Genomic DNA, 27554 nt, shown 5'->3' on the forward strand with positions numbered 1-27554 from the left:
GAGGCCTAGAACCCGCCCGGCCACTCACGTCCCGCAGCGTCTCCCACTCTCGTCCTCTGCCCCGTTCACCGCGAGTGTCTCTCTACCCGGCCTGCGGCTGTCCCTGGGGGCACAGGACGTGCCCAAGCCCGCTCCCGGCCCACGTTCTAACTAACAGGGTCTCAGGTGGCCGACCACACTGTCACCTCCCATCGGGTGCTGCTCCGGTCCTAGGCTTTTACTTCTCCTACCGAAGAGCCCATTACTTGGGTGAGGTGCCGCCTCGAACTACTGTTGACCTATATATAACAAAGAGTAACGCACCACAAGGAATGCAACTAGACAGTCATTCACTTTATCTATCATTCCCCAAGCCGTGGCAGCCGATGAAAAGCACCCAGTGGATTCTAGTGACCCAGATACAATAGCGCGTTCCACGTAGAAAGGCAGGCTGTGTGCCCTGGCCGAGTGCACCAGCAGGTGGTGGGTTCGATTCCCAGTGAGGGCACCTACAGGAGGCAATGGGTCGCTGTTTCTCTCAAATCAGTCAACATATCCTCGGATGAGGACTTAAAAAAAAGAAGGTGGTTTGATTATAGTAAAATATCTGAGCGTGTTAAAATAAAACTCTTTTAGCCATATGTGCCTTTAACAAATTTTCACATTTAATCTATAACAAGGCTTACGTGTAACAAATATAACGGAATGTACTTAAGAAGCATGATTGTTTTCTGACAAATTCGTGAGTATGCCCTTCTTAAAAAGTTTATTTTCCATTATAATCTTTACACCATTTTAAAGCAACCTTTAAAAATTATATTCCTCATTCCTTCGAATATGAATAAATAGGAATTAAGGTTAATGAAGAAAATGGCCACAGCCTTAAGCCTCATTCCCCTCCCTCACACATGACAGAAAGGAGACGCGCAGATGCCGGCCCAGGAGCTCCTGACGGACGAGGCGTCCCGGGTCCCGCCCTGCTCACAGGGAGGCTGCCGGGCTGAACTGGGCCAGGGCATCGCCCTTAGACAGGCCCCCCGGCCCCTCAATCCACACTAGTTCCGGGCCTCTCCCTGTCCCCAGTGGACACCGCTGAGCCGACGCGAGCCTTCCCCAAGCGGGGCACGGGCACCATCAAACAGTGAAATCACTTACAAATTGGTCTCAACTCGTAGGAAAAATAACTGGTAGGTCATTTCCACGGGCTGACAGCCTACATAATAATGAGGACACAAACCAGGTGCCCAAATATGGGTTCTAGTCCCAGCTTTACAAAATAACAGCATGTCCTCTTCATCACTTAACCTCAGTGAAAATCAGTTTTCTTATGAGATTTGACAAAATAATGTATGTTGTAAAAATCAAACAAATTAATGAATATAAATACATTCAGGAAAATGTAAAGCAGTTTATACATATGATGTGTGGGTATCACTCAGTATTTAAATAGAGGGTGGAGCAAGGGTGGGTTTACAGTTGTGAATAGGCACAGCAGTTTATTCTTGTATAATATTACCATTTATTCATTACTGTACTATTTTTCATATGAACTGTAAACCTACTTTTGTCCCACGCTGTGTATTTTCCAAATATTATTTCTCAACATAAAAGTTAAAACATCCATTTGCAAAAACTTTATTAAAATTCCTTATAATAATTCCACTTGTACTTTTAAAATAAAAATGCTATTTATTTTAAATGGTTTCATTCATTAAAGGAAATATAAACATTAAAAAGTCATATCAAATATTTTTAGATAATATTTAAAAGTACTTGAAGTAAAACTACATGTGCACTTAGCCTGTAATGTTGTTTTAACATTTCATTTAAACAGACACATCTCTGGAACGTTACCTTGCTTATATGTTCATGCAGCGTCGAAGAAAGCAATCAGTGCACTTTGGTCATAACTGTCCAGAATCTCCAACAAAAGAGGTACTTTGGTTTTTACATTGGTACCTTTGAACTTGAACTTATCTATAAAAAGATCGGTGATCATGCCTATAAAGAAAATGTTAATTTCCTGTCATTGATTAGTTTTAATTAATGACATAGTATTTAATAAAAGTAAATGACTGCTTGATAGTCTATTCTAAGTACCTGTAATGTTGTTATTTATACACAAACCTAAAAGTACTGATGCTTTAAAAATATTTATTTGGGGGGCTCTTAAGGCAAGTTTCAAAATATAAATCATTTGGCTAATAACCCTCTTTCCAAATCAACTGCTGACCAGCTCTGAACGGCTCTTGGTGTACATGACACCCCAAGTGGTCTGTTTGTCACAAGAAGCTGACCGTTTTGACATACTGTAGAGATTCTGTTCTTGACAGGTTTATTTAGACTGAAATATTCTGTCTATATGACGACCATTCTCGGGGTTTGACCTGAAGGCAGATATTTCCAGTTCCAAAGATCTGGGCAAATTATTTCACCTTTCAAGTTCTCTCAGTTGTACAATGGGAATAATTCACGCTAGATCAAGATGTGTTTCAGAATTTTTCACAGTTTAGAAAGACAATAAAAGGAATACAGCACATATGGCACGATACCCAAGGGGAGGGAGTGGCTGCATTCGATAACAAAACAGCAAAGTTTCTGCGACAAAATGTATGGATAATTACACTAAGCGGATTTATGGAAAGGAAAGTGGATTTCGGCAAGGAAAAGACTATATAAATAAACCCATGTCAGTTTCAGTGAGGTGTTATCACTAAGGGAGACCAAGTCAGATTTGATAAGAAATTATTTGTGGAGAAAGCTCTGTGTTTCAAAGCTCTCTGGGTTCTGGGACTGGTGTTGAGAGACGACGGTTGTGCCCCACACGTCCCAGTTGCTGTGAGGATGAAATCACGCTTGCCAGACAAGACAGACTAAGATACCATTATCGCAGTTTGTGAGCAGGGCTCTGGGTATAAAATAAGAAACTCATTGCACAGGCCGAAGGATCAGTGTAGGCTGATGACACCGGTTAACTGTCCAGAAGACTCAGTGCAAAGCCACGCACTTTGGGGCCAGGAGGTCTGCAGGATTTTCCACTACCTACTGATGCGACCATGAATTCTCTAGTCTCCGATCTCACGTTAAAAAAATGAAAAATGGAGATCACATCATCTACCCTGCAAAGCTGCTGTAAGGATGAAACATCCCACCTGACCACGAGGGCGCTGTAAGTAAGTAAGTGTGCTACGTGCGACAGGCCCCCAGCACAGATCGCAAAACTGAAGCCGTGCCTTCCCTCTTTCACCGTAATGTGTGACACAGCCAGCTTCTACCACCAAAGCAAAGCGAGTTTGGGGTGACGCGGCACACACATGTCCCTTATTAAGTTATGCTTAAAAATGAATGCTGCATGTTGACATTTTACAACAGCAACAAAACCTGAAACTTATTCGTATGAAATACGGCCTAAATGTTAATGCTTCATAGGTTATATTCATTTCACACCAGGTTTCTTCATATATATAAGTCCATGCTGTTAAACTTATTTCGGTTCTTAATTTCACTTGCATTTTGTCAAGTAAAAACATTAAATATTAAAATGAACTTGACAAAATAAATACTGTGAGCAACAAACCGGCTGTCACAGGTTCGTGACTGCTCGCAACCCTGGCCTGCCCCCTCTGCCCAGCCTTTCTCTGATGGTCCCCCGTAAAGAGCCAGTAGGAAAGAAACGTGGCAAGGTGTTCTGGAAAAGTCCACTGACCATAGAGCCTTTCAAGGTGTGCGGGCTGCTTTTTGTATTCTTCCTGTAGGTGATCCGCCTCTTCTAGAATACGGCGGTATTCTGGTATCAGAAAGTTTGTATTTCCTTCATGAACCTGCAATTCCTTATTTTAAATTAAAAACAGAGGCAACTTAATGTCCACGTTTCAATCCAGTGTAACCTTAAAGTCTTTACAATTCCAGAAACCCCATCACAGCAAAATAATGACCGTAAGTCCATGACACACAGATACTTACTTTTAAAGCATCGATTAACTGCACTTTCTTAGCCAAAAGCAACTGGTACTCCAGCTTCGGGTGGATTAGCTCTAAGGTATGTTTGACTGATACTTCATTTATCTCTAAAAGGAGTTGAGCCAGGCACAATTAGAAAGTCGTTTTGATCAGAAACATTCTTATTGTAACAACAACAACCAAAAAATAAAACAAAACAAAAAAAGATTAATTTTTCTTTTTTTTTTACCGTATGATATGTTGAGGTTAATTTTCTTTTTTGTAGCTTCTTTAGAGAGCACATCTTTTAGGATGGATATAGTAGAAATGTTGTCAGATTTAAAAACTCCTTCTCCTTTTCTACAAAATTAATCATTTTAAAAGCAGCTTTAGAAGAAAACACACCCAGTAAATACATATTTTGTAACTAGTGTTTAGATTTCATTTGATTTTGGATTTCTTTATATACACATTATTAATATAAAGCATATTTAACTGTGTGCCTCTTACTGTGATGTTACTCCAGGCCCTGAACGTGCCTGTGGACTCGACCAGATGCCTGACACCTGCAGGCAGGCAGACAGCCTCCTACAGACAGGCGGACTCACACGTGCTTCACGTGAAAGACCTTGCTCGTTCTCGCCAACACAACTGCCAACAGCTAGCCCCTAAGGAACGTAAACTACAGAGGTGCTCCCTTGCACGTAAGTGTGTTTCCTTTGATGCGCTCACATAAAGTACAGCATGACCATATGCTTCCCCCTTAGAGCTGACAGCAAACCTAAGCGTCACCTCTGTTCTGCCATGCCCAGCACCCACTGCCACCGCTTACGGTCACAGGACCCTGCTTTTCTTTAGAGATCCTCTCTCTCTCCCCCTTCCACCCTCCTCTGCACTTCTCTCTCTCCCTTCTCAATCCGCAGAGTGCCACTGGCACTGGCCAGCTGACACCCCATTGCTGGGGCTGCAGAAGGAAGCACTGAGTGGTGTATTCCAGCCTCTTGAACACAGTGGGTTTGTGGCCCAGCCTTGACACTCAGTCCTGGGACCAGTGGGAACGCCAAGGAAAGGCACAGACAGAGCCGAGCAGTGGGCAGAGGCCGAGTCTTGCCGCCACCAGCGGACCCGACGAGCAGTCCCGGGCGGGCTGCTGCTGCACATGTGGGAGCTGAAAAATTCCTGTACTCGGGCAAGCCCGTTTGTGTCTGGTTGCTTTTTATGATGGCCAGAGGTCCCCTAATTAGCATACATCGTTTCTCATGTATTCAACGTTCCCTTTTTATCTTCATACACACAAACAGTTTACATTGACCAGCTACAGGCAAACACTGATTTCTTTCTTCTATTACTAGAAGGATGAGTAATACAGACTTACTCTTTGGACCCCAATGACGTTTTAGAAATCATGAGGTTTCCCACTCGTCTTTAACTGTAACTGGTGACATTTCATATCAAACACACAGAACCACAAGGCCTATCTTCTGTAACCATCACAGTTCAGCGAACAGTGCTGCTGCGTCTGGTCCTCGGAAGGGAAAACTAAGGCTCCGAGAGGAAAGTGACCGGCCGCGGCCGAACAGCCGGCAAGCCCCAGAGCCGAGGCTCACACCCCGGAGGGTCTGCCGCCGAAGCACATGAAGTCTCTGAGCCTCCTTCGAGCGCACGCGTTTCACTCGGACGCCTCAGAACACTAGGGGAGCGCCCCTGTGTTCAACGCCACATGTCTGTGTATGTACTTGGAGGATACGTACAAGGTGATTAAGAAATAGACTTGGCCCATGAGGAGTTTATAATCTAATTTAGAGATACAAGCTTCCATAAAAAGATTACCATATACTTAAAAAAACCCAATAAATACCCAAGACTAGTAAGAATCAAGAGTCACACGGGGGGAGGCCGTCAGCACACCGGGGGGCTGTGAAGTGGGGGCGCAGCCCGGGACTCCACCTCAGAACACGGGCCTTGGAGACCCGCCGCACAGCCTCGGCCCCGAGCCGTCTCCCGCCTCTGCACAGAGGAACTCCGCTGCACTTTCCGTACCGGAGGTAGGGTAGTCAGCGTCTGAATCCGTCTGGGAAGGGCCGCCGAGTTTACAGTGTCTTCGCATTGAGGACTGGTGAAATACCACCCCACTGAATCAAGTGATGTCAGTACAGTTTTAAAGTTTCTTCACGTAACTTTTACCTATTTCCAATAAAGACTGTTCCTGCCACTTCTATACGAACATTCTGTTATTGTTACTGCTAATCTGAAAGGTTCTTTGTTCCTAACTGGTCATTATCAGAAATGGGAAATGTATTGATCTTCATATTCATCTTTATTCAGTCATTTTTAAAAACACATTCATTTTACTTGTTTTTCAGGAGATTCTCTAGAACAGTACAGATGTCAATTCCGTTATTTCAAACAAATGAAAATTTAGAAGCTCCACTTATATCCAAACCTCGTGAGCCAGTGACAGGCCGTGCTTACCTATAGGTGCTCTCCAGCTGTGTGTCCAGGAAGGTGTTCTGGAAGTAAAATGTCACGCCTTCGCCCGCCGGAGGTTTTTCGGGAACTTCAGGGAGGCAGAACGCCACCCAGGAGTGAACTTCGGCAAAGCTGAACTGGCCCGTTAGAGTCAGCGTGTTCACGGGCCTGCAAGTCACAGAGAGGCACACGCTTGGGTCTGCAGACGCGGGAGGCGTCTTACGTACAGAACACGTTAACCAGCAGAAGTCTGCGGTAGTAGCTGAACACATATGGGGGCGCCCGTTTAATTTTTCTCATTAATCTTGCCCATCAGATAAATCAACATTTTGATTTCATGCAGAAAAAAATGAGTGCTTACCTATACCTCTGCTTTTAATATTCAGTTAAGTGACACAAATAGCTTGTTTTCATTTCAACACGCTTTACAAATAAAATGCAGTTTACTCCAGTAGATTTCATTTCTCATTATATTTTTATAATTCTTTAGTATTCCTCCCACACAAACCACGCAAGCATCCGCAGACGTGAGTCTCCTCAGGGAGGTCGTCCGCACCGTGTGACGGCCCAGACCCGGGCTTTCACGTGAGACGGGCGTGGGGTGCAGCCCTGCCCCGCACTGACGTGGGCCTTGGGCGAGTTAAGGAACAGTACCGTCTACCTTGCAAAGTCACACATGTGCACACATACGAGGGAGTAAAGTGTATCAGAGTTCAAATAAATCAAGTGAATAATTACAAAGAGTTAAGAAAATGTCAGGTTGGTGGAATTGAAGGTTCAGAAGAAATCTTAAGAAGAAACAGAATTAAGGAACCTAACACCAGAAGGGACTTTTGAGATCATCCAGACCAACCCTCTCATTTGCAGATGAGAGAACGAAAGCCCAGAGAGGTTAAGTTATTTCCCCAAAGCCACACAGGAACAGCTGTAAGATCCTAATCTGAGTCTCCCGATTCCCTGTTTGCTGCTCCTTCCAGCACGCCACACTACCACCATTAATGACGTCTCTGACTGTGAAGCAGGAAGACACCCCAAAAGAATCCAGCTTCTTTCATGTTTTCAGAAAAATCTTCCTTAGGAATATTTCTCCTTACGACTTACTTAAATTACCTATCTTTAAAGTTACCCACTGCAATAGGAAACACATGGGCCTTGGTCTGAAATCACAGCTCTGTCCCTTACGTCAGCAAGCTACTTCTTTCCAAACATCTGTTTCCCACTGTAAAACGGAGGCATTACTACCAGTCTTGCTCTAAGGCGTAACTGATACTTAAGCCCCCAGCACAACGCGCGGCACAGGGAGAGTATTCAGTCATTTGTTTCTTTCCCTTCTCCTTCATCTAAGCCATGGTCTCTCATCTCCAGGAGAGAGAGAGAAACCCTACAGACAGGAGGATTCCTCGCTTGGAACAGGAGCCAGAACTCACAGGGACGACCACTGTCAACTGCTCTAAGCAGGGGTGTCCACCCTGCAGCCCACCGGCCGCACGCAGCCCGGGATGGCTGTGAATGCGGCCCGACAGAAAATTATAAATTTACCTAAAACATTATGGGTTTTTTTTTTGGTGATTACGTGTCTCAGTGTATTTCACGTGTGGCCCGAGACAACTCCTCTTCTTCCAGCGTGGCGCAGAGACGCCAGAAGGCTGGATGCCCCTGCTGGGGTGACTTCCTGAGCTGCAACGAGCTAACGTGTCAAGGTCCTGTTTTCCGAACGCTGAAAAGCTGCAGGCCGTTTGCTCAGGACAGTGTCGCGAGAGGGGGCTGATCTCAGAACGGCGGTCTCCGCCGGGACAGACAGGAGGCCCGGCTCCACGGGCCTCTGAAAGGAGACGGAGACTCCGATGCCCACCAGACACACTCGTCCACAGCATTTCAATGGAAAGGCCCAAGCACCTACCAGAGCGCGCAGCACAAGAATGAAAGGCAAGCTCATCTGCATCGTGTGCTGTCCGCACCCGATGCACTGCCCCTCCTCCGTCCTACCTGTCATGGTCAATGCAGTGGGTCCTCTGATGGAGCGATAGGGGCTTGATGAGGTACTGGCGGACCTGGCAGGTTTTGGGTTGAATTCTTGGAGTCACGTAGGCCTGAAGGGTGCCATACTGGCCTTCGATGGAGCGAACCTGACCCGACACAAGAGAGACCAGAAAGTAAGAATAATCTAGCAATGTACACACTGTATTTAAAACGTTCTTCAACACAAGTGATCGAGTACTTAGGCCTTAATCTCTTCTGTAATATTCTGAGGAATATAATGGCATTCTGTTAAGCAACTACTTTTTATCAGTAAAGGAAGATTTTCAAACATTTTGGCAGTTGAAAGCACAGTTAATCCGTCTATAAAAGTCACCCCCACACATTTCAGGTGAAATGTCTCTCCTTAGCCATGCTATGTCAGGCCGAAAGACACACATTGTCACCTACTACCCTATCCCATTTAAAAACACATGTAAGATTCACATCAAAAATGGTTAAAACGCAGACATTTTGTTGAAGGGGTGAGTTTTCCAAATAACTTATATGGAATATTTCAATTTCTCAGAAACGAGGGTTTGATAGCATGAAGCTGCTGTTCTAATAAAAATCTGCCGAGAGAGAAGTGCCTCCAAGAGCTTAACTGGGGACTGTCTGTGAGGATGGAGCAGCAGCTCACACCCCACCGCGATGAACTCAGACCCGGGACCTGGGGGCCGTGCTGGATGTGGCCTGAGCTCGGACCCAGCCCCCGGGAGGGAGCCGCTCCCTGAGCTGGGGAGCCCTGATGCTGGAGGGGCTGGTGATACCAGGAGTGATTTGGAGAGTGAGAATACAAATGAGGTCACCGTGAGCCGCAGCTGCTGCAGCTGCAGCTGGACTCATTACTTGTGCATGTGCCTGAAACGTCCCATAATAGAAAACTGGGGAAAAAGTTTCCAGTTAGAGGGGATTAAGGACTGGCCACTTGAGCGAAGGTGCTTGTTAAGTGGTAACAGCAGAGATAGTGCTCTGAGCTGAGTTAAAGCCTCACAGATCGTACAAGCCTCATTACTCCAAACTGACTCATTTTAGGGAGAAATGTAATGCAAAGAAATGACATGTTGTAAGCTCTACCAACAGAACAAAGTTCAGACTTTAAAGTAAAGGTAACTTCAGACACTTTTTACCTTGAGCTCCAGCCTTGTGGTGTTTGCCTGGCAGCGATACGTGGCGAGAAGAAAGTTGTCGTTGGACTGGGAAGAATGCAAAATTAAAGAAAATGATGAATCCAGACATTTAACAGCAGAAAGAGCCTCAGAAATGGCTGCCATTTACCGAGCACCTGTCCTCTGGGGGGGCTGTGCTACCAACAGCCCAACGCGGGAAGCCCAACTCAGTAGTTCCAGTAGATGAAGAAACTGAGGCACGAGGAGGGGTTGGGTAATTTCCCCAAAGCCAGTAAGTAATGAAACTGGAATTCAAATTCATATCTTTGAGACTCTAAAGCTCATGCTCTTTCCATTGGGAATCTCTACAACAACGTGTTAAAATATTAATTGTTCTCCTAAAAATGTAATGGATGGTGCAAACTCCTCGTGTTTACATTATGAAGACAAAGACGCCAGTGGCTGGTGCACAACGGCTCTGACTTGCACAGACGCTGACAGAAGACTGAGAAGCAGCTCATCTCTGCATCCCTACCAGGTAGCATGGCACATGGCCTGCGGAGGGGTTCAACACGTGTTTGTTGAACTAAATCGCAGAGGTAATTTCAGGTACTGTAACTTTTCGAAATTAAATATGAAGCTACTAAAATAAAAAATACACCTAGGTTCATGAACTGTCAAGAGCAATATCTGATATGAAATATCTGATATGCAACTTTCATGTACTGCTATCCCCTATTTTTAATAAGTAACTTAAGAAATACAAAGGATGCCAATGTCAAAAAGAAAGTCTGAACATTACATTTCAAATCATTTAAACTCAGTAAACACAGAGGATCCACTGACTTAAAAACAAACACATTTTTGTGTGATTGAAAACAAACGTTGGGCACTGAAGTATTTCTGGACGAGTGACACAGACCAGAGGCGGTAACGCGCGTGGGCGGGGCTGGAACGCGGACCGGAGACGGCGCAGAGCACCGGACAGGACCCCCAGGTGCGGAAGCCCCGAGGAGCCCGTGCGGGAAGACAACTGTACCGGGCTGCTTTGTATACACTTGAAATCTCCATAGTAAGAGGAAGGTTTTTGTAAGACTATCATCCCAGAAAACAGGTCTTAAATTAACATAAAATACTCATTCCAAAGAATCCAGCAGTGATGTAAATAAAACAGGTTTTATCTTTCCCAGTCATTTAGGAATGAAAGATTTTGTGTGTCTATTAACTTGACTTTTTAAATGATGCTAAAAATGAAGGCCCTAATGTTTATTTTAGTTCATAAACAGGATGACAAATCAAATATAACACAATGCAACTGTTATAAAATCTCTGGAGAAAAAAGCAGCTTCACTATGCAGTCACAATACAGGACACTGAAAACGAGTCCCTCACACAGCTACCGACTTGGTTCTTTATCTGTTCTGTCCCTCCCTTTCCCTCGGTGCAGCCCCCGCCAGCTCCAGGTGCCGCGTGTCCCCCCGTCTGCACTTTAGGACCACCCCCCTGGTGGCTGTCCGCAGCACAGCTGGGGGTGAGGGGCCATCCCGGCAGCACAGAGAAGGGGTCGGGGGTTCAAGCGAGCGCAGCGAGGCCTGGGCAGCTGACAGCAGTGGAGGCAGGACAGCCAGCGGGCGGGGCTGGGGCAGCTGGGGACTAATTGGATTTCCCGGATAAGGGAAGGGGAGGAATCCAGGACAACACCCGGTTTCTGGATTATCGGAGGATAAAGAGAGGGCAGAAGCAGATTTTCAGGGAAAGGTTACGAAAGGACAAACTGAAGAAGAAACAGGACACCCTACTGGTGTTTACAGGCTTCCTTCAAAGTAACAAAATAGAAATGAAAGTGTCGGAAGAATTCTTTGTATTTTTTACTCACCTCAGAATCACAGCTGCTAAAGCTGACAACGGCAGAATTTTTATCCACATCAAGTAAATCGATTGGAACATCACTCTACAGCCAACATTAAAGACAAGAGCAGCAAAAAACAGTTCAGATGGGAAACTGAAATTCTTTCCAAAACCTATTTTCTGTAAGGGCTTTCCTCATGTTCACCTTAAATGTGAAAGCATTAATTCCCTGAACTTATATTTGATAATACATACTTCTAGAAAATATAATAGATGATAAAATACTGTAATAACCTGTTTTTTCTCATTTGAAATATCAGATGCCATAGAACATCATCTCTCATTACCCCCTTAAATAAGTATACACTTCTCTATTTTTGTTGGTGCTAAAAATTTTAGCTACACTGCAAATATTGCCATTCTGATTACATTAGTTCATTTTCATCAATCTTAACTCCAGCTACATATCACCCAAGAAAAGGCATAATTCTTGGTTTCTTCTGGAGAGGAAGTTCTTGTTTAAATTTTATTTTTCACTTAGTGCACGTTCAATGTTATTTGGAGTTAGCTGCGGGGTCCAGTGCAGTGGCTGGACAGTCACGAACTTTACGCAGGGGCCCCCCGGCGTTTCTGGTGCCCACCTGGCACCTTGCACCCTGAGCACAATAGTGCTTTCCCCGCGCTGCACTCCACACCCCCGGGGCTGTTTCGTGTCTGCCAGCTCGCGGTTCTCAGCCCCGTCCCGTTCCACCCCGCCCCCGGAGGGCGAAGCAGTTCTGAGGACCGTGCTGCTGTGTTGGTCCTGCGTGAACGGTGTTCCCAGCGCCATGCAGCAGCCCCTGGGCTCAGGTGAGGTGAAAGAGATCGCTGCCTCCGGGTTTTGATTAATAATCTGATCTCACCTCAACATCTTTCTAAACCTTGTCTTCTTCCTCCCTTTATTCTTTTCTCATTTGCTGATGGGTTTTTCTATTATTTGCTTGCTTTCTATTCATCATACTATCATCCTTTTCCACTCCCTGAACATCTCCCAGCTTAAAGAAAAAATCATTAAATATACTGAAGAATGAAGTTGCACACTGTCATCTCTGAACCCCGCCCCTGGGATTACCCACTTTGCCTGGCGGCCTCCTAAGCACTGGCGGTTGACGAGCACGCTGCACAGCAGGCTGTTTATTTCAGTACTTGAAGGTTCTGAGAAGGGCGTTAAACACTGAGTTTTCTAAGTCACAGCTCTGTTAGGATCCCCCTAAAGCCTGGCCAAAGTACCAAGTCCTAAATGTCCTTTGACTCATCCTGAAGCTTATGTCCATCCGTCTTTTGTTCAGTAAGTACAGAATAAATAAAAGTAAAGCTATAATGAGAAAATGGATAATCTAATGGAAGACGAAGAAAACCTTTAAAATTACCATCTAAGCTCACTATAACATGTAAACTCACCTTCTACAACTAAGTGTTGGATGGTAATTAGTGCACATGACTGACTCGTGTGCACACAGATCTAGTCAAAAGAAACCAAACGAAGAAGTTAGACGCTCCGCTTACCTGTATCAAGACGTTGTCTATTGCTGTCTGCACCTCCAAAAGGAGGCTGTAGCTGGCATCGTCTTTACTCAAGGTGAACTTGTCGTTTATGCTGAACGCAGGCACCGCTGACTGGGCCCTGCCGGACTGCGAGGACTGCTGGTACCTGTCCCGCTCCTGCAGCACCTTCAGCTGCAGGTGCTCCAGCTCGCTCCTGCGGGGGAGGCCGCGCAGCCGTGTCACCCGTGAGTGCAAGCACTTGAGGCTCTCAGAATGTTTGTAAGATTTTGAGAAATGTACTTGTGCGAAATGGGTTTTTACTGGTTGAGCTATAACTGTAACACTAACAGTGACAAAATGTTTCCTTCCAGGACTGACCAAACCTACACTGTTGGCCCCTAACCTGAACATTAAAACATCCGCTCAGTCCCACACCGGCCATGTTAATAAAAAGCTGTCAGCACAGAGGGGGCTGCAGTCGGTTCTACCGCAGCCCCCTGGCCACGGTGCCTAGAGCACTTGTCGGAGGAGAGCCTGGCGGCACAGGGACACGGGAACACACTAGCCTGAATAATGAGAGAAGGCAGTAAGCACGCCCCTTCCAGGAAGACATCGGGAACAACAGAGACGACAGGAGGAGGCTGCAGCGTTTTCACTTTGGGGACCACAAGGGCGCTCACGAGCCAGTGGGACAGCTGGCGCCCTGTCGGGCGTCGGGGAGGACTCGCTGAGACTGAACTGTGCGGGCAGGGCACTGCGGACCGTCCAGCCAGGTGCCAGGAAAGGCCATGCGGGAATCAGGCGAACAGTCAGTGGGGTGGAACAACATGGGCTCAGCTATTCGGGCCTAGGAGGGAAAGTCGGGGGAGGAGCTTGGAAGGTGTGTGTGCGGTGACAAAGGGGAAGATCCCACCATCCAGGAGACTTTTACTGAGTGCGTCACGTGCACCTACGTCCAGGTGCTGAGTGACCAGGACAGACCGAAGCTGCGCACGGGCCACGTCGGGAGGGGCAGGCTTGGCTGGAGACGTACGTGTTGCACCGAGGAGGGAGCCAGTCGTCACCAACTCTACGGGCTACCCCCACTGCGGGAATGTCACAGCTCGCTGCCCTGTGGCTTTGGAGAGCTGGTGTGGGAGGACTCGGGGTGCGGCTTTCCTGAACTAGTGGCACCTGCCACACTGAACACTTCCGTCACCCTCACTGCCACCAAAAACCACTGGCCCTCACTCCTCCAGGAGGTTGGCAAGACCTGAAGCAGGGAGAGCAGTGGGTCGGTAACAGTGTCAGCTACTCCCGCTTCTTCACTGTGTGAAGCCGTGTCACTCGAGCCTCCTTCGAAGGAACGCTCGGGTTCACCAGGCCACAAGGGCAAGCCCTGTGTCTGAGGAAGCCGCAGCACTCGTTTCCACTGAGGCAACTCACAAGCCCGAGTGAGAGACTGAGAGCGGCCCGCAGGGGCAGGACACACGGGGACGAATGGGGGACAGCGCCGTCTGGGTTAGCTGCTTCCTGAGGCCTGGAGAAACCAAACCACGCCGACTCCATGCAACTAAGCAAAAATGTGTACAATTCTCGATCTAAGAAAAAGTCAATATACAATAAGGCATACGAAACGTACATTGCTAAAGTCCAAAATATGAATCAGCACTCACTGCTAACTTTCTCAAACTGAAACTTTCATTGAAGTCATAAATGAATTAACTGTGTAATTTCCCCTACATAATTAGTATGCTGTCCCCGTAAGGAATAACAAGGCAACTTCAGGAAATGAACACAAGCAGGCAGACCAAAGTCCGCAGTTACCGTAAGGAGGAGATTTTACTCTGCATCTCCTGGCTGAGTCGGAGCTCCTCGCCAGGCCCGCTCTCCCTGTGCGCCGGCTCCGTGGTCAGACCCGACACCCAGCCTGTGGGGGGGAGTTGCGGCCATGGGGCAGGTGCTGCCAGTGTCGGACGGAGGCCAAGCTGCTGCGTGCCCCTCTGCCCACCAGCACCGGCCCCACGTACCCCGAGGACTTGCTGTACTTTTTCGGACTACAAGACGCATTGCCCCCCAATTTGGGGGAAACAGGAGGGCACCTTATGGTCCAAATGTAGCTCACCTGGCTCGCTGTGGGGGGGTGTGGTGGTGGAGTGGGGTCACAGGTTATTAAATATTCTACCACACTTTTTGCTTTAAAATGTTTTTTTCCTATTCTCCTCCTCTAAAACCTAGGTGCGTCTTATGGTCCAGTGCATCTTATAGTCCTAAAAATACGGTACTTAAGCATTTTGTGAGACTATATTTGCTTTGCCTGAAATACCTTCATTTACAGTTTCAGTTTTCAAGTATGAAATCAACATATTCTAGCAAATGCAAAAATAGCTGATGGATTAAGAATTGCTTTTCAAAAATTATTGTCATGTTAAGTTAACCTCTTTTCGTAAGAAATACCTAGTTCTTATATAAATGTATATTAAGTAACAAAACACAAACTTATTTTTAAAGTAAAGAATATCACTTAACTTTTAAAGATACTAGTGATATGCCAAACATTCCTTTATTTTTTTAATTAAATCTTTACCCAAGGACCTGTTTATTGATTTTAGAGAGAAGGGAAGGGAGGGAGCGACAGGGAGAAAAACATCACTGAGATCGAGAGAGAGAGAGACATCGACCACTTGCCTTTCCTCCCCGATCAGGCAATGAACCCACAACACAGGCATGTGCCCTGACCAGGAGACAAAGCTGCGACCTTTAGGCTACACCGAGCCACACTGAGCCACACCGGCCAGGACCCAAGCATTCTTGGAAAGTATTCTTTAAACATTAACTGTTTTATAAATCAAGACTTTTTTTTTTATCCAATAAAGCTTCCAATGCTGTAGATAAGAGTGACTGCCTGGGACAGTGAACACACAGTACAATGTACAGACAATGTATTACAGAACTGTACACCTGAGACCTATGTAATCTCAATGATCCCAAGAAATTCAATGAACAAGTAAATAAAACAATTAAAATTAAGATGAAAAACAGTGACTAATACTTTTTTTAAAAAGTCATCAAAGCAATTTATTAAATTTATATCTTTTACTATCAACTCTTTCTTAAACTACCTACTGCCGCTGACCCACCTGAGTACGTGGAGACGACGATTTCGTCATAGCCGTCTTTCCCCACGCAGCCACCCTGGATGGAGGTGACACTTTCAGACAGCGCCTAAAATAGAGTTAAGGCCAAGCACCTTATTAGCAACTAAAACTTCCAGATACGTTATAATAATAAGGCTCAAAACTTATTTCCTTGTGTTCAGACATGCAACATATGTTTACTGAATACTTCCTATACGCAGACACTGAGGTTGGAAAGGTAAAAACCCGGCACAAACGTCAGAGAATTCCAGTGTTTTTAAATTTCAGGGAAGACAATCGAAAATGACTCACATATCTGCATGTACCACTCAGCTACAATGGTCATCTAAAGAGCAAAAATTATTTATTTATATCTAAGAAGTTTTTAAAAACTGCATAAGCAACACTCTCTAGTCTATTACCTGAAGTCCACAGACCCTGTCTCGTGTGTCTCTCCATACAGTGCCTCAGAGGGACAGAGAGGACGACGGAGCCTACAGGGAACCCTGGGGAGGTGCCACCATGGAGGGAGGGCAACTGTTTCAGAGCGTTCAGGGCTTACAACTCTTTAAGCAGCACCTTCCCAACCTTTCTGATAGTAATCACGTGGGCGGGTCACCTGGCAATCTGTATCTTTAACCAGCGCTTCAGGTTAGTGGCTTTTAAGCTTTTGGAGACAGGATGTTACATCGCACGCTGGTGCACCTGCACACGTGGACACACACACAACAGGTGCCCCGCGGAAGGTCTGGCGGCACCCTGGCACACTCTGGACAGGAACTCACTTGCTCAAAGCGCAGCACAGGCTGGCTCGCGCCATCCAAAGCGTACACTTCCACCGTGCCGTCGTCCCTCCCGACCAGCAAGTCTTTCACCCCATCGCCCACAATGTCGAAGCTGTCAATGCACAGAACACCTGTAAAAAGGCAAGTGGTGAGTCACCAGTAGTACCAGTGCTGCAGTCAGGTGTGCACCCAACGGAACAACAAAGTCGGGACGGGGAAACGGGAACAAAAGCAAACGAAGCAACACTCTGACCGTGATCACGTGCCCTTGCCCTTTCCGTCCACATCCATCCGGGTCGCAGGCTCTAAGTCCTATCCACACGGCCCCAAGTGGCCCCCGGGTTCCCGTCCCCGGCTCTGGTGGTCCCTCCGGGGCTCCAGACTCACGCACTGGAGTCCACACTCAGCCTCTTCTCGGAGGCATCGTCTGCACCTCAGACCTTCCTCCCCCAACAGCACCCCCACCCCTCTTAGGCACCCGCTCCGCTCCTCCCCTGGCCTCCCCTCACCTCCCTACGACACCGCCCGGCTGCTCAGGCCAACAGCGGAGGCTGCCTCTCGGACCGCTCTCCCTGTCACATCCCCATCAAACCCGTTAGCAAATTCTGCTGCTCTGCCTCCACCTTTGCACATGCGGAGACCACCAGCCTAGTCCAGGCTACCGGCCAGCATCTCGAGCCCAGGCCAGGATCAATGGCAACACCTGCTATTGTCATTTCCTAACTGACTTCCAGGCTACCGGTATTGACCTGCTTCCTTGAAAACCTGCTTTCCATGGAACGTTTTTGTTTGTTGTGTTAAACGTCCCAGCCCACTTACAACTCTCCAGCGGCTTCCCACTGCAGGCAGATGGCAGTCCAACCCTTCCCCAAGGCCCCCAGGGGCCTCTCTGGCTTCGTCTCAGCTGCACTCGCGCACTTGGCCATGCTGGTCCTCGACTGCTGGTCAGATGACGCATGCTCACCGCTGCCTGGCGTCCTCTGCCCGCATTCCTCCCTGTTCCTGCAACGCCCTCCCCCCAAAGCTTTATACCCATTTCCTACCACTCAGGTCCAAGCTCAAATTTCACGCCTTGGGAGGTGCCGTCCAGGACTAGAGGCCCCCTCCTTCCACCCAGTGCCTGCTCTGGTGCACTGCCCCTCCGGTGCCCTTTGGCGACCAGCTGAAGCCACCTTATTCACTCACTTGTGCATCCTCTGTCTCCCCTAACACAGAAGGCCTTGTTGAGGGCCTTGTTGAGGGAGCATATACATGAGTGACTACGCTGTCCCTGTGAATACCTATCGCATTGCCTACCGAGTCAGGTACAGGTTGCCACGGAAAAGCGTACACTCCCGAGAAAGCAGGACGGACGCCCTGCGCCCTGCACCTCCTCCCTGCCTCAGACCAAGCGCTGCCCCCGAATCTAATTCCCCGCCAAACGACTCAGGGTGCGCGTGAGCACAGGACGATGTGACGGATGGACATTAGCCCGTAGGAGCACGACCCTCCCAAATTACTCTGAGTGTCTTATTTTAAAAAATTATGCCACAAATATGACAGGCCTGGTAAGTGAACAAACAGCAAACACAGCTGAGGTGGCTCCGTGAAGTGCTAAGTCTGTTATATACGTGCCATGAACAAATAAAACGGAATGAACTATATCGTCTAGGATATTCTATTTAATAATCACGAAAATTTCCGAATTGGGCCTACATCGAGAACATACCTCCCCTCTTCTTCTCGTTCCGGACCTCCCACTTGTGCACTGGCTTGGACGCGGTGATCTGCGTCAGCCCCAGCCTCCCGTCCGACGTCCCGAACAGGAGGTCTTCTCCCGAGTCACCTGGTCACAGGCAAAGTCTCCATGTACTTACCCCGCAACTCACCTCTTTACCGTTCGAGTATTCTCATATATACTGACACTCACGTAATAATCTCATTTAAAACATAACATACAAAGACAGAAAACTTAATTCGGGAAGATGGTTCTACATTCACATGAGTTTATAACCATCTGAGGTACGACTCTTCCTTATCATCCGACCTTGAGGTGAGAAAACGGAACATCAAGGTGCAGTAAGTAACTCATGACTGCTAGGGACTGGCAGGTGGTCAGACAAGGCCGTCGTCTCAGTTCCGGCTCCTGTGCCTGCCACAAGCCCCCATGTTCACCTCCAGTGCAGTGAGGCACCCTGACCGCACACGAGGCACCGCCCACTCCGACTGTGAAAAGCGAGGTGCTGATTACCGCCATCTCCTTGGTGCAGGGCTAGGACAGCAGGTGGGCCGGGAACTTCGACCTCATACAGCACATCAGACCCCTGCGGGAGACAGAGCATTTTAAAACCGAAACAAGACATCAATTTCAGGGAATATAGGCATGCACAAATAACATCAATACTCGTACAAAGAACTCCAAATAAAACTGCAGACAAAATTAAGTCATGAATATTAACTTGTGTTTGTGAGCAATTTTGCATGTATCAACTCATTTTAAAATATATAAAATGTAAAGATCGAGATGAAAAATATTTAAAATATTCTCCACTTGCAATGTTTTTCGTTTTAAGCGCCTGCCTGAAACCTGACACTGGTCAGCGTCCGGATGAAGCGCCCCAGGCACACGCCCGCTTCCTGCTCCGCCCCGCCCAGGGCACTCTCAGACCTCCGAACAGGCCTGGTGTTCGTCCTAGGGAAGGTTCTGGCCTCCCCTCTGGGTGTTCCCCAAGCCCACTGCAGTGAGAGGCAGGGCGGCCCGCATCTGGGCACGGGAACAGGTTAGGTCCTTTCGTCTGTCTCTCCGTTGGCCACTGGCAATGCCGTGCTTTCGTGCATGGTGTCTGTGAAGCTGGGAGGAATGAGGCAGCAGTACCCGCACGCCCAGGGAAAGAACATCTGTGATAAAGCATTCAATGAAAAGAATCTGCAAACTCGTAGTAAAAAATGCAAATACACAGAAACCATGTAAGAGAGCCATATGCTCTTTTCTTTACACGAACATGAAAAGATTCAGCAGTCCACACACACCTACACTGACACAGCAGAACACACACAGGGCTGCTTTAACAAGCCCCCCCCCACCCCCCAGGGCGGCAGACCACCCCGCAAGGCGGACGGGAGCCTGGGTGCGCAGGGCGGAGGGGAGACTGTGCCTTTCTGCTTCCCGTGCATCCTTGCTGATTTTTAAAATAAGGGTATGGACTTCTTCTTGTAAAAGCAGCAGAATCCTAGATTTCAGCCACATCAATTCCTCAGCGAATGCCAGCCTGTCCCTGTTAAAAGCCGAAGTCAAACAACTCGAGTCTGGGAGCACAGGCAAGGGGAGAAATCCCTCATTCCTGCCTCCCGAGTGAGCCTTAAACAGTATTTAACTCCCCTCATGGGAAAGAAACCTCACAGAACCACCGGGTGTCCCGTTGTTGTGAAGAGGCCGACGCCATGGAGCGCCACCTGCTGTGCGGCCCAGACAGCCCACGGCGCACGGACGGACAGCTGGACTCGGCCTGACCGCCCCACCACGGCCTGAGTTTCTGGGCCGATTCAGCCACCCGTTACACGTTCCTCGCACTTAAACTTTATTTTACAGGCCCTGGTGTGCGTATTTTATTAAAAAATTACTTTCAAGAAGACATAGCTATAACAGTCATTACTAATAATAATGGCCTTAAGCAGTTGTTTTAGCAAATTATGGTTTTCAATATTACCATCAATCACTTACCTAACCAATATGTACTGAGGGCTTATTCTGTCCCGCATCCTGTCATAAAGAGTGGGTAAACTCATATGATACAACCCTGATCTCAACGATCTCTTATTAAAACCCAAGAACCTCTCCTTTAATTTATTTGTTGGGAGAGGGGAGGGTGATGGAAAAATAAAACAAACAAAAAAGGAAAGTATTATAAAAGCTGGGAAGAGTTCTCTAAAGGTACTCCATTCTGACTGTATTAGCTCAGAAGTCATGCAGGTGGGAAAATCACCTTTTTCTCCACACAAGCCTCTCTAAAAACTTGCCAAAGGTCTGAACACATGTGCCTCAAGTAAAAAAAAAAAAAGTCAGTTTATCAATTAAAATAGTTTTTAAAAAACTCCCAGATATGATTTTAAGTAGGACATTTAAAGCGGCAGTAATCGATCGTTCATCTCAAGGAGACACTGTTCACCAGTACTCCTTAACCCAAACGAGGAAAAACGCTAACAGTGCGAACAGCAGCCACCTGCAGAACTCGGAGCAGCCGGTCCCGGCAGGCCAGGACGGGCGTCACGCGGGCCAGCCTGTCCCCCGGCGGGCAGACGACGTCGCTGATCTTGTCCCCGGAGAGGTAGTAGTGCTGGTCTCTGCAGTCGCAGTAGTGGCTGTAGGTATAACCCGCGCCGAGGAAGAGGTCCGAGCCGGATATGTGCCTGAGAACGTCCACGGGGCTTTAGCCATCCGTACTTTCAAAATACGCATAAAAATCTAAATTCATACAGTTTTACTGTCATTTTATCACAGCCTTAATGAACAGGTTTGTTTTTCATCTCTCCCCACTTTATTTCTAGCTTTTTGGTACAACACTGACTTTACACCTGAAAATGAGGCTCTGAAAAGGCCTCGGGCTTCTCAAAAACTGAGGGCAGCAACGACTGAAAACAAAGTCAAGATAGTAACTCTGCATCTGAAGACAAGGTAACTGTTTTTGATGTGCACTATGTGCGAGGCACTGTCCCGAATCACTGTCCTGAGTGATGCATGAACCACTCTGAACTGGGGACCACTACTGTCCCTTTTTCCGGGTGAAGAATGTTAGGTAACGGGCCCAGTGGCACCCGCCTAGTGGACAGTGGAGGGAATTGCAACTCAGGTCGTTTTTAACTGGAGAGTTAGCGTTCTTATCACAACACAGTTCTGCCTAGAAAAGGCTGTTTGAAGAGAATCTACTTCAAATGATCAACAGTGGAAAAAAATGCCTACATTAGAATTTTATCTTGAAAAAAGAAATGAAAATAAACTCGTTTCAAATTATATTTAATAAAATTTAGGCAATAATCACAACTATGTTCCAAAATCTTAAGACGGAATCAAGTTTTCCACGGAAGAGCTGAAATTTGACAAAAATTACACACTAGTGTGTATCTTTCACTTCCAGTTGCTATTACCATGTGGTCATAAAGAGGTTAGTATGGTTTTACTTGAAGGCTTCACCTATTTCTCCACCTCTAGGGTCTAGTTAAAACTCTACTTGATCCTAAGCTTCTTCCTGATCCTGTCGCGACCCTCGCTGAGCTCTTGGTCTGTATCACCGTGTGGGCGGCCTCCCTCTGTGGCCCTGCCCACCGTCTCAGTAGCTCTCTCAGTACCGCTTCCACCAACCCAATGAGATTCCTCATCTTTTTCAAGATCTGAAATTCCATTTGAAATGCACCTGCATTACAGTTGCACTACATTGTCCACAGCACTTCTCAGCAATCACTACTGTTGACAGAAGTGAGACAGACGGAAACTGTAAGCTGGGGAGGACGGGTGAGTGGGGACCCCTTCCAGAGGCAGCAAAGAAACAGAACTTAAATGTCTGGAGGTTTCTTTCGCTTTTCTTTTATACTTTGATCACCAGTCATAACTGAACCAACCAGTCAAAAAATAAATTTATAACTATTATAAAAGTCCTAACAAAAAATATTTCAACAACCAATTGATTTCATATTGAGTCTAGCTCAAATTTAATTTCTGACTAGTAAAAATACCTTTAGTCAATTTTATGTCCCAGAAAACTTGTTAAGATACTTAATCAACTGCTTGACACCTATCTAAAATATTATAAACACATATAGAAAAATAAAAGAGAAAGTAAGCATACATAGCTTTAATGCTTTCGGTGAGGTTTGTTTCAAAAGAGAGGAACTGCTTCCCTCTTTTTGTGAAGCCCCGGATCTCAGACCCCGTGGCAACAAAAATCTTCTCCCGGGGCGCGTTGAGAACGCCTCCTAGCTCCAGTCTGGCGACCGGCCGCCCGCGCAGGGTCTTGAACACCGCCTGCAAAGATCATCAGGAAAAGTAAGCACACAGGCTTACCGCAAGTGTTTTCCTCCACTGGAAAGTGCTGGGATCTTAAACTCACAGAAACTTGGTAGTTCTACCACACAGAAACACTTTTAGACACAAATGTATTTACTTCAGTGGGGTTTTTGCTAAATATCTTCCAGCTTCGGCATACTTACTCCCACATGTATTTCAATGGCATCATTAAAATCTGGGAGAGGGGGAACTGGATGCAAGAAGCTGAGGGCATCAGCCGAAGAACATGCATAACCCAAGGACACACGCAACAGTGGGGTGATGGCAGAGGGAAGGGGGGCGGGGCTGGGTGCAAGTGGGCAAAGGGGGGAAACGAGGAGGGACATCAGTGATAGTGTCAACAGTAACAATAAAGGTAAAAAAATCTAAACTCTTGCAACTCAAAGTAGGGTTCACCAAGCAGCAGCACTGTATCACTAACTTGACTAACAATGCAGAGTCTCAGGCCCGGCCCCCGATCCCCAGAATAAGAACCTGCATTTTAACAAGATTCCCCAGCTGGTTTCACTGGATATGTCTATACAGTTTAAGTTTGTCTTTTTTAAAAAATCAATCTCTCCTGGTTTCTTTATGACTTTAAGCAGTATAAATAAAGAACTATGTAATTTACTGGAAACCTTCACTTACTATTTCTCTATTTAATGGGAAACATTAGTATTAATTTCTCCCTGCTTATTTTCCATTTTATCATTGCCATCAGATTCTTCCGCCCACCCCTCCCCCCATGACTTTAAAGTATCTGAGAGGATTATGAATGATGGAAACGCTGAGTTTCTGATAGCTTCACCCTCTTTATCTTTTTGTAAATTTTGTACGGACAAAGTACAGTGCGTAGGAGAGTTCCCACCTGGAACCCATCCCTTGTAAACTATCATCTGTGAACGTGGCCACGTGATAAGCAGGCCCTGGATTAGGTTACACGAGGTGGCAAAGGTGACCAGACAGTCACTCCAGGCACCACTGTGCCCTGTAGGACTCCACGCTGGCAGACGCCACCAGCGGGTCGCCGTGTTGGGAGAGAGGCTGTGGGAGGACGGCCCTGCAAGGAACTGTGGGGCTTCAGGATGCCGAGGCCGCCCTGGCGCACAGGCAGCAGTAAAGTGGGGACCTCCGTCCTACAACAGCGAGGACAACCCCGAGAGCCCGGAACAGGGCTCCAAGTTGGGAGAGGGACCGGGTCCAGTGGGCATCTACGGGGCAGCCCCGGGAAACGCTGGGCCCAGGCTCCCGACCCACGGAAACTCGGAGACAGTGGTGCACGTGCTGTGCCAAGCCTCCAAGTCTGCAGTGACTCGTTACAGCCTGGAGCACTAACAAATCGCCCGGCTGCCGAAGGCGTCCTACACACAGCTGGCAAGTGACTCCTGTGACGGCTGCAGCCTCGTCCTTTAACTACTTCCCTCACAACCCATGTTTCACTGTATTTTAGAAAATGTTTAACCTAGGATTATTCACCAAATAGTGTTTCTCTTTTACAAATTCCTTTTTTCCCCTGGAAAAAAGCTACACATACCACTGCTTCTCCTTTCTTCATGCCGAAGCACAACACTACCCCATCGTGGTCTCCAATAACCACCTGTAACACATTGAAGAGAATCTAAAATTATTATGAGTATTATTCCCTACTAACTGTGAATGGAGAAAACAATATTCTCAATATATAAATCATGATTATTGAAAGCAGAAATGAGAAAATCTAGGACCCCTGGAAAAAATAACCTTCCAGAGATTACGGGGCACAGCCAGAGAGAAGCGCGTGCAGAGCCGCTGCGGAGGCAGCGGGCCACCGTCCTGCCCCTGCGGTGTGGGCGGGGCCCGAGAACAGGGACAGGTGTGTCGGGAGGTAAACGCTTTCTCCCTGAACTGGAGCACGAGAACAACTTAAGGTTAATTTTCAAAACGTTATCAAATAAGGTTGTGACTGACCTATTTGATACTTTTAAAACCTTTTTAATGAGAAAATTTTAACATGTGCAAAAGTCGACAGAGTAGAATGAACTCCCGTGTACCCCTCACTCAGCTTCAACGACGACTGAATGTGGCCAATGAATTACTCTGAAATGAAGGGGGAGTTTAACATCTCTTTCTCAAAAACTGGTAACAACACGACACAAGAAGACAAAAGGTAAGAGGCTGGAAAAACGATTATCTGTGATCTAACATATATGAACATATTTATACATGTGAGAACGTGTATATGTAAATAAGTCATTCATCCCAAGAATCAAAGTATAAATGTTCCTTTAAGCACAAAGGCACATTAAAGAATTGGCCGAGTGTTAGGGCATAAAACAAGTCTCAAGTACACAATGCTGACACTGTGCAGACTTCGCGCCCAGGCCACCGATTAACTTTCTAGGGGACCACAAACCCCATTGTGCATCTGGTGGGGGCCGTGGGCCCTCGCCCTGGAGCAGTGAGTGTGCACAAATAATTATGTTCACATGTTCAGAGTCACAGACCTTTGAAAAGACGGAAAAAGACATAGTTACGGCTTTAATTTTTTGACAGTACACTACCCCAGTAATCTGTAAAACAATGTATCCCAAGGATTCCCAAAGGGTGGATCCTAGATGCCTGGAAGTCAGCGAGAACCTCCTGGGAAATCTGCCTGGTCAGGTTATTTTAATGTGGTATCCCAACCTCTGTTCAAATTATTGGATGAATAAATTCATTTCCCTGTCGGAGGGAGCAACTCCCCCGTAAGGAAGGGCACCACCACCCCTTGGCCGGTGCGGGAGCTGCGGAGAGGGCAGGAGCGGGCCCCAGGGTACCTTCTGCGTGGCTCTGGGCCGGGCGGCGGGAAGCAGCTTCATGGTCTTCTGCGAGGTGACTCCCACCTAAGGGAACACAGCGGCACCCGCGGGTGCCCTCCCCGTCTGTGATCTGAGCGGCTGCCGCGGAGATCGGCAGAGTCAGAGCACGGTTCTATGTGTCACCGCGATGCTCAGTGACACAAAGTACGTGCTGTTACCAGCGATGAACTTTTCTAAGGAAATACGCCGCGAACGTCGGAAGACGGGAAACAAACCCAAATAGTAAAATTTACGCTTGTCGAAATTTGTGTTGCCAAGCCAAAAAATAATAAAAAAAATAAACTGCACCATTACTGACAAGATACTTCACAAAAATATATTTCTAGAAGCCTTCTTTTACTGGTTCCCACAGTTTGTTAAAGAGGTTTTGTAAAGTGATGAAACATCTTTGGAAACAGAGCAGTTATTAAAAATGCAGCGAAGAAGGCTTTTGCGAAAACGCCAAACATCCTGCCGGCAACGGCGCCCAATGGAACTGACGCTGAAGACGGTTTTACAGAAGGTACGAAGCTGGAAACGGCGGCCCGGGGCACCTGTCCCCAGCCCTGCACAGAGGGCCGGCGGCAGGCGGGAGAAAACGGCCCTGGCGGACGGACTCACCCCAGTGCAGCGCCCCCCAGTGCAGCGCCCCCCAGTGCAGCCCCCGCGTCATCCCCTGCGCCAGGGTATTAACGTGTACAGAGGCTGTCTCTGGGTTTGGATTTGGAAACGGAGGTCCAGCAGGGCCCGGGAAGGAGCGCCTGGGGGAGGGGCGGCGGGAGGCTGGGAGCTGTTTCCAGGACGCCCGACCCAGGCGGGGACGAGGAGACCCATTCCAGCGCATTTAGGAGAGGACCCCGGCAGGACGCGGCGAGCCGCTGGAGCCGGGCGCCTGCAAGGCCGGGGGGGGGGGGTGCTCGGCGCGACTCCCGGGGCAGGCAGCCGGCCGGGCGAGCGCGCGCCGCCGCGGCAGCCGAACGGGATGCGGGAGGCGGGCAGCTCGGGCGGACGCAGGAGCCGAAGGACCGCGGGCTCGGCGGGCGGAGGCCGTTTCTCATAGCGACTGCCCCCTCCGAGCCCCCGCCCCCTCCGCGGCCACAGGGCCCACCCTGAGGGTCCCCCGGGGGACTCGGTGTTCGTGGACGCGGTCGGGTTGGCGGCGGTCTGGCCGGCGGGTCCGACGTACAGCACGACACGAGGGGCGCTCCGGGGAGGGGCTGGGGGAGGGGCTGGGGCAGGACGCAGACTCGGGGTCGGGGGGACGCGGGGTCGCGTCGCGGCCCGAGGCGCCACATTCTTTCAGGTCCCCGTGGGCGGTCGCGGACGAGCCGGAGCTGCCCGAGAGGAGAGCGACCCCAGGGCAACTCCCAGCCCCCAGCCCCACGGGCCGCCGCCGGCCCCGCTCCCCGCGACCGCAACGACGTCAGGGGGAGGGCCGACCGCCTCCCGCATCCCGCACCCCCGCCCGGCGCCGGGCCCGCCCCGCCCCCTGGGGCTTACCTGTAAATAATCCGCGCGGTGCAGATGCAGATCCATGACGGCGGCTCGGGCGCGCAGGACAGCTCCGGGCCGGGACCGGGCGCGCAGAGGCTGCCGGGCCCCAGGCCTCCGAGGGGACACCGCTGTCGCCCCCCTCAGGTACAGCCTCAGCTCCCGCGGCCAGGGCGCGAACGCAAACGCGAGGCGTCGGGGCAGCGGCGTTCGGCGTGACGTCAATACGTTCACAGGAGAGGACCCCCGGACGAAAGGGGAGCCCCGCCCCTCTCCCGACCTGCTCCAATCAGAGACGGAGAAGCCCTGAGCTCGGGAACGGTGGTTTCCAGGGAGACCGGAGACTCTGTCTTGGCTCCACCCCTACCGCCGGCCTGAGCCACACTTCCAAATGGTTTTGGATGTAAAGGGTTGATGTGAAGACAGGTAAGTTCGTACCTATTTTT

The 27554-nt window shown here is 48.3% G+C and overlaps 1 protein-coding gene across 1 annotated transcript; it reads right to left on the reverse strand.

The window, feature by feature from the left end:
• Window positions 1–344: 344 nt before the first annotated feature.
• Window positions 345–27334, reverse strand: BBS7 (Bardet-Biedl syndrome 7). The gene is made up of 19 exons (XM_028520195.2): window positions 27118–27334; window positions 25597–25662; window positions 24336–24398; window positions 22605–22780; window positions 20985–21171; window positions 19016–19088; window positions 18494–18610; window positions 16786–16916; window positions 16004–16088; window positions 14691–14793; window positions 12906–13098; window positions 11389–11463; window positions 9534–9599; window positions 8374–8513; window positions 6391–6555; window positions 4169–4278; window positions 3943–4046; window positions 3686–3809; window positions 345–1980 (listed from the first exon to the last, which is right to left on the reverse strand). The coding sequence occupies exons 1-19, from the start codon at window positions 27151–27153 to the stop codon at window positions 1847–1849; spliced, it is 2148 nt and encodes a 715-aa protein (XP_028375996.1). The 5' UTR covers window positions 27154–27334; the 3' UTR covers window positions 345–1846.
• Window positions 27335–27554: the final 220 nt, after the last annotated feature.

Source organism: Phyllostomus discolor, chromosome 8 (assembly GCF_004126475.2).
Source record: "Phyllostomus discolor isolate MPI-MPIP mPhyDis1 chromosome 8, mPhyDis1.pri.v3, whole genome shotgun sequence".
Lineage (NCBI taxonomy): Eukaryota > Metazoa > Chordata > Mammalia > Chiroptera > Phyllostomidae > Phyllostomus > Phyllostomus discolor.

What these genes read in the sequence shown, in the direction of transcription:
- BBS7 (XM_028520195.2), bottom strand. Translation starts at nt 27,153, where the DNA reads ATGGATCTGCATCTGCACCGCGCGGATTATTTACAG. An exon ending in TAGACAACGTCTTGATACAG is followed by an intron (nt 11,464 to 12,905) that starts GTAAGCGGAGCG and finishes TGTTGGCTGTAG; the next exon opens with AGTGATGTTCCAATCGATTT. An exon ending in CACTGCATTGACCATGACAG is followed by an intron (nt 6,556 to 8,373) that starts GTAGGACGGAGG and finishes TGTGACTTGCAG; the next exon opens with GCCCGTGAACACGCTGACTC.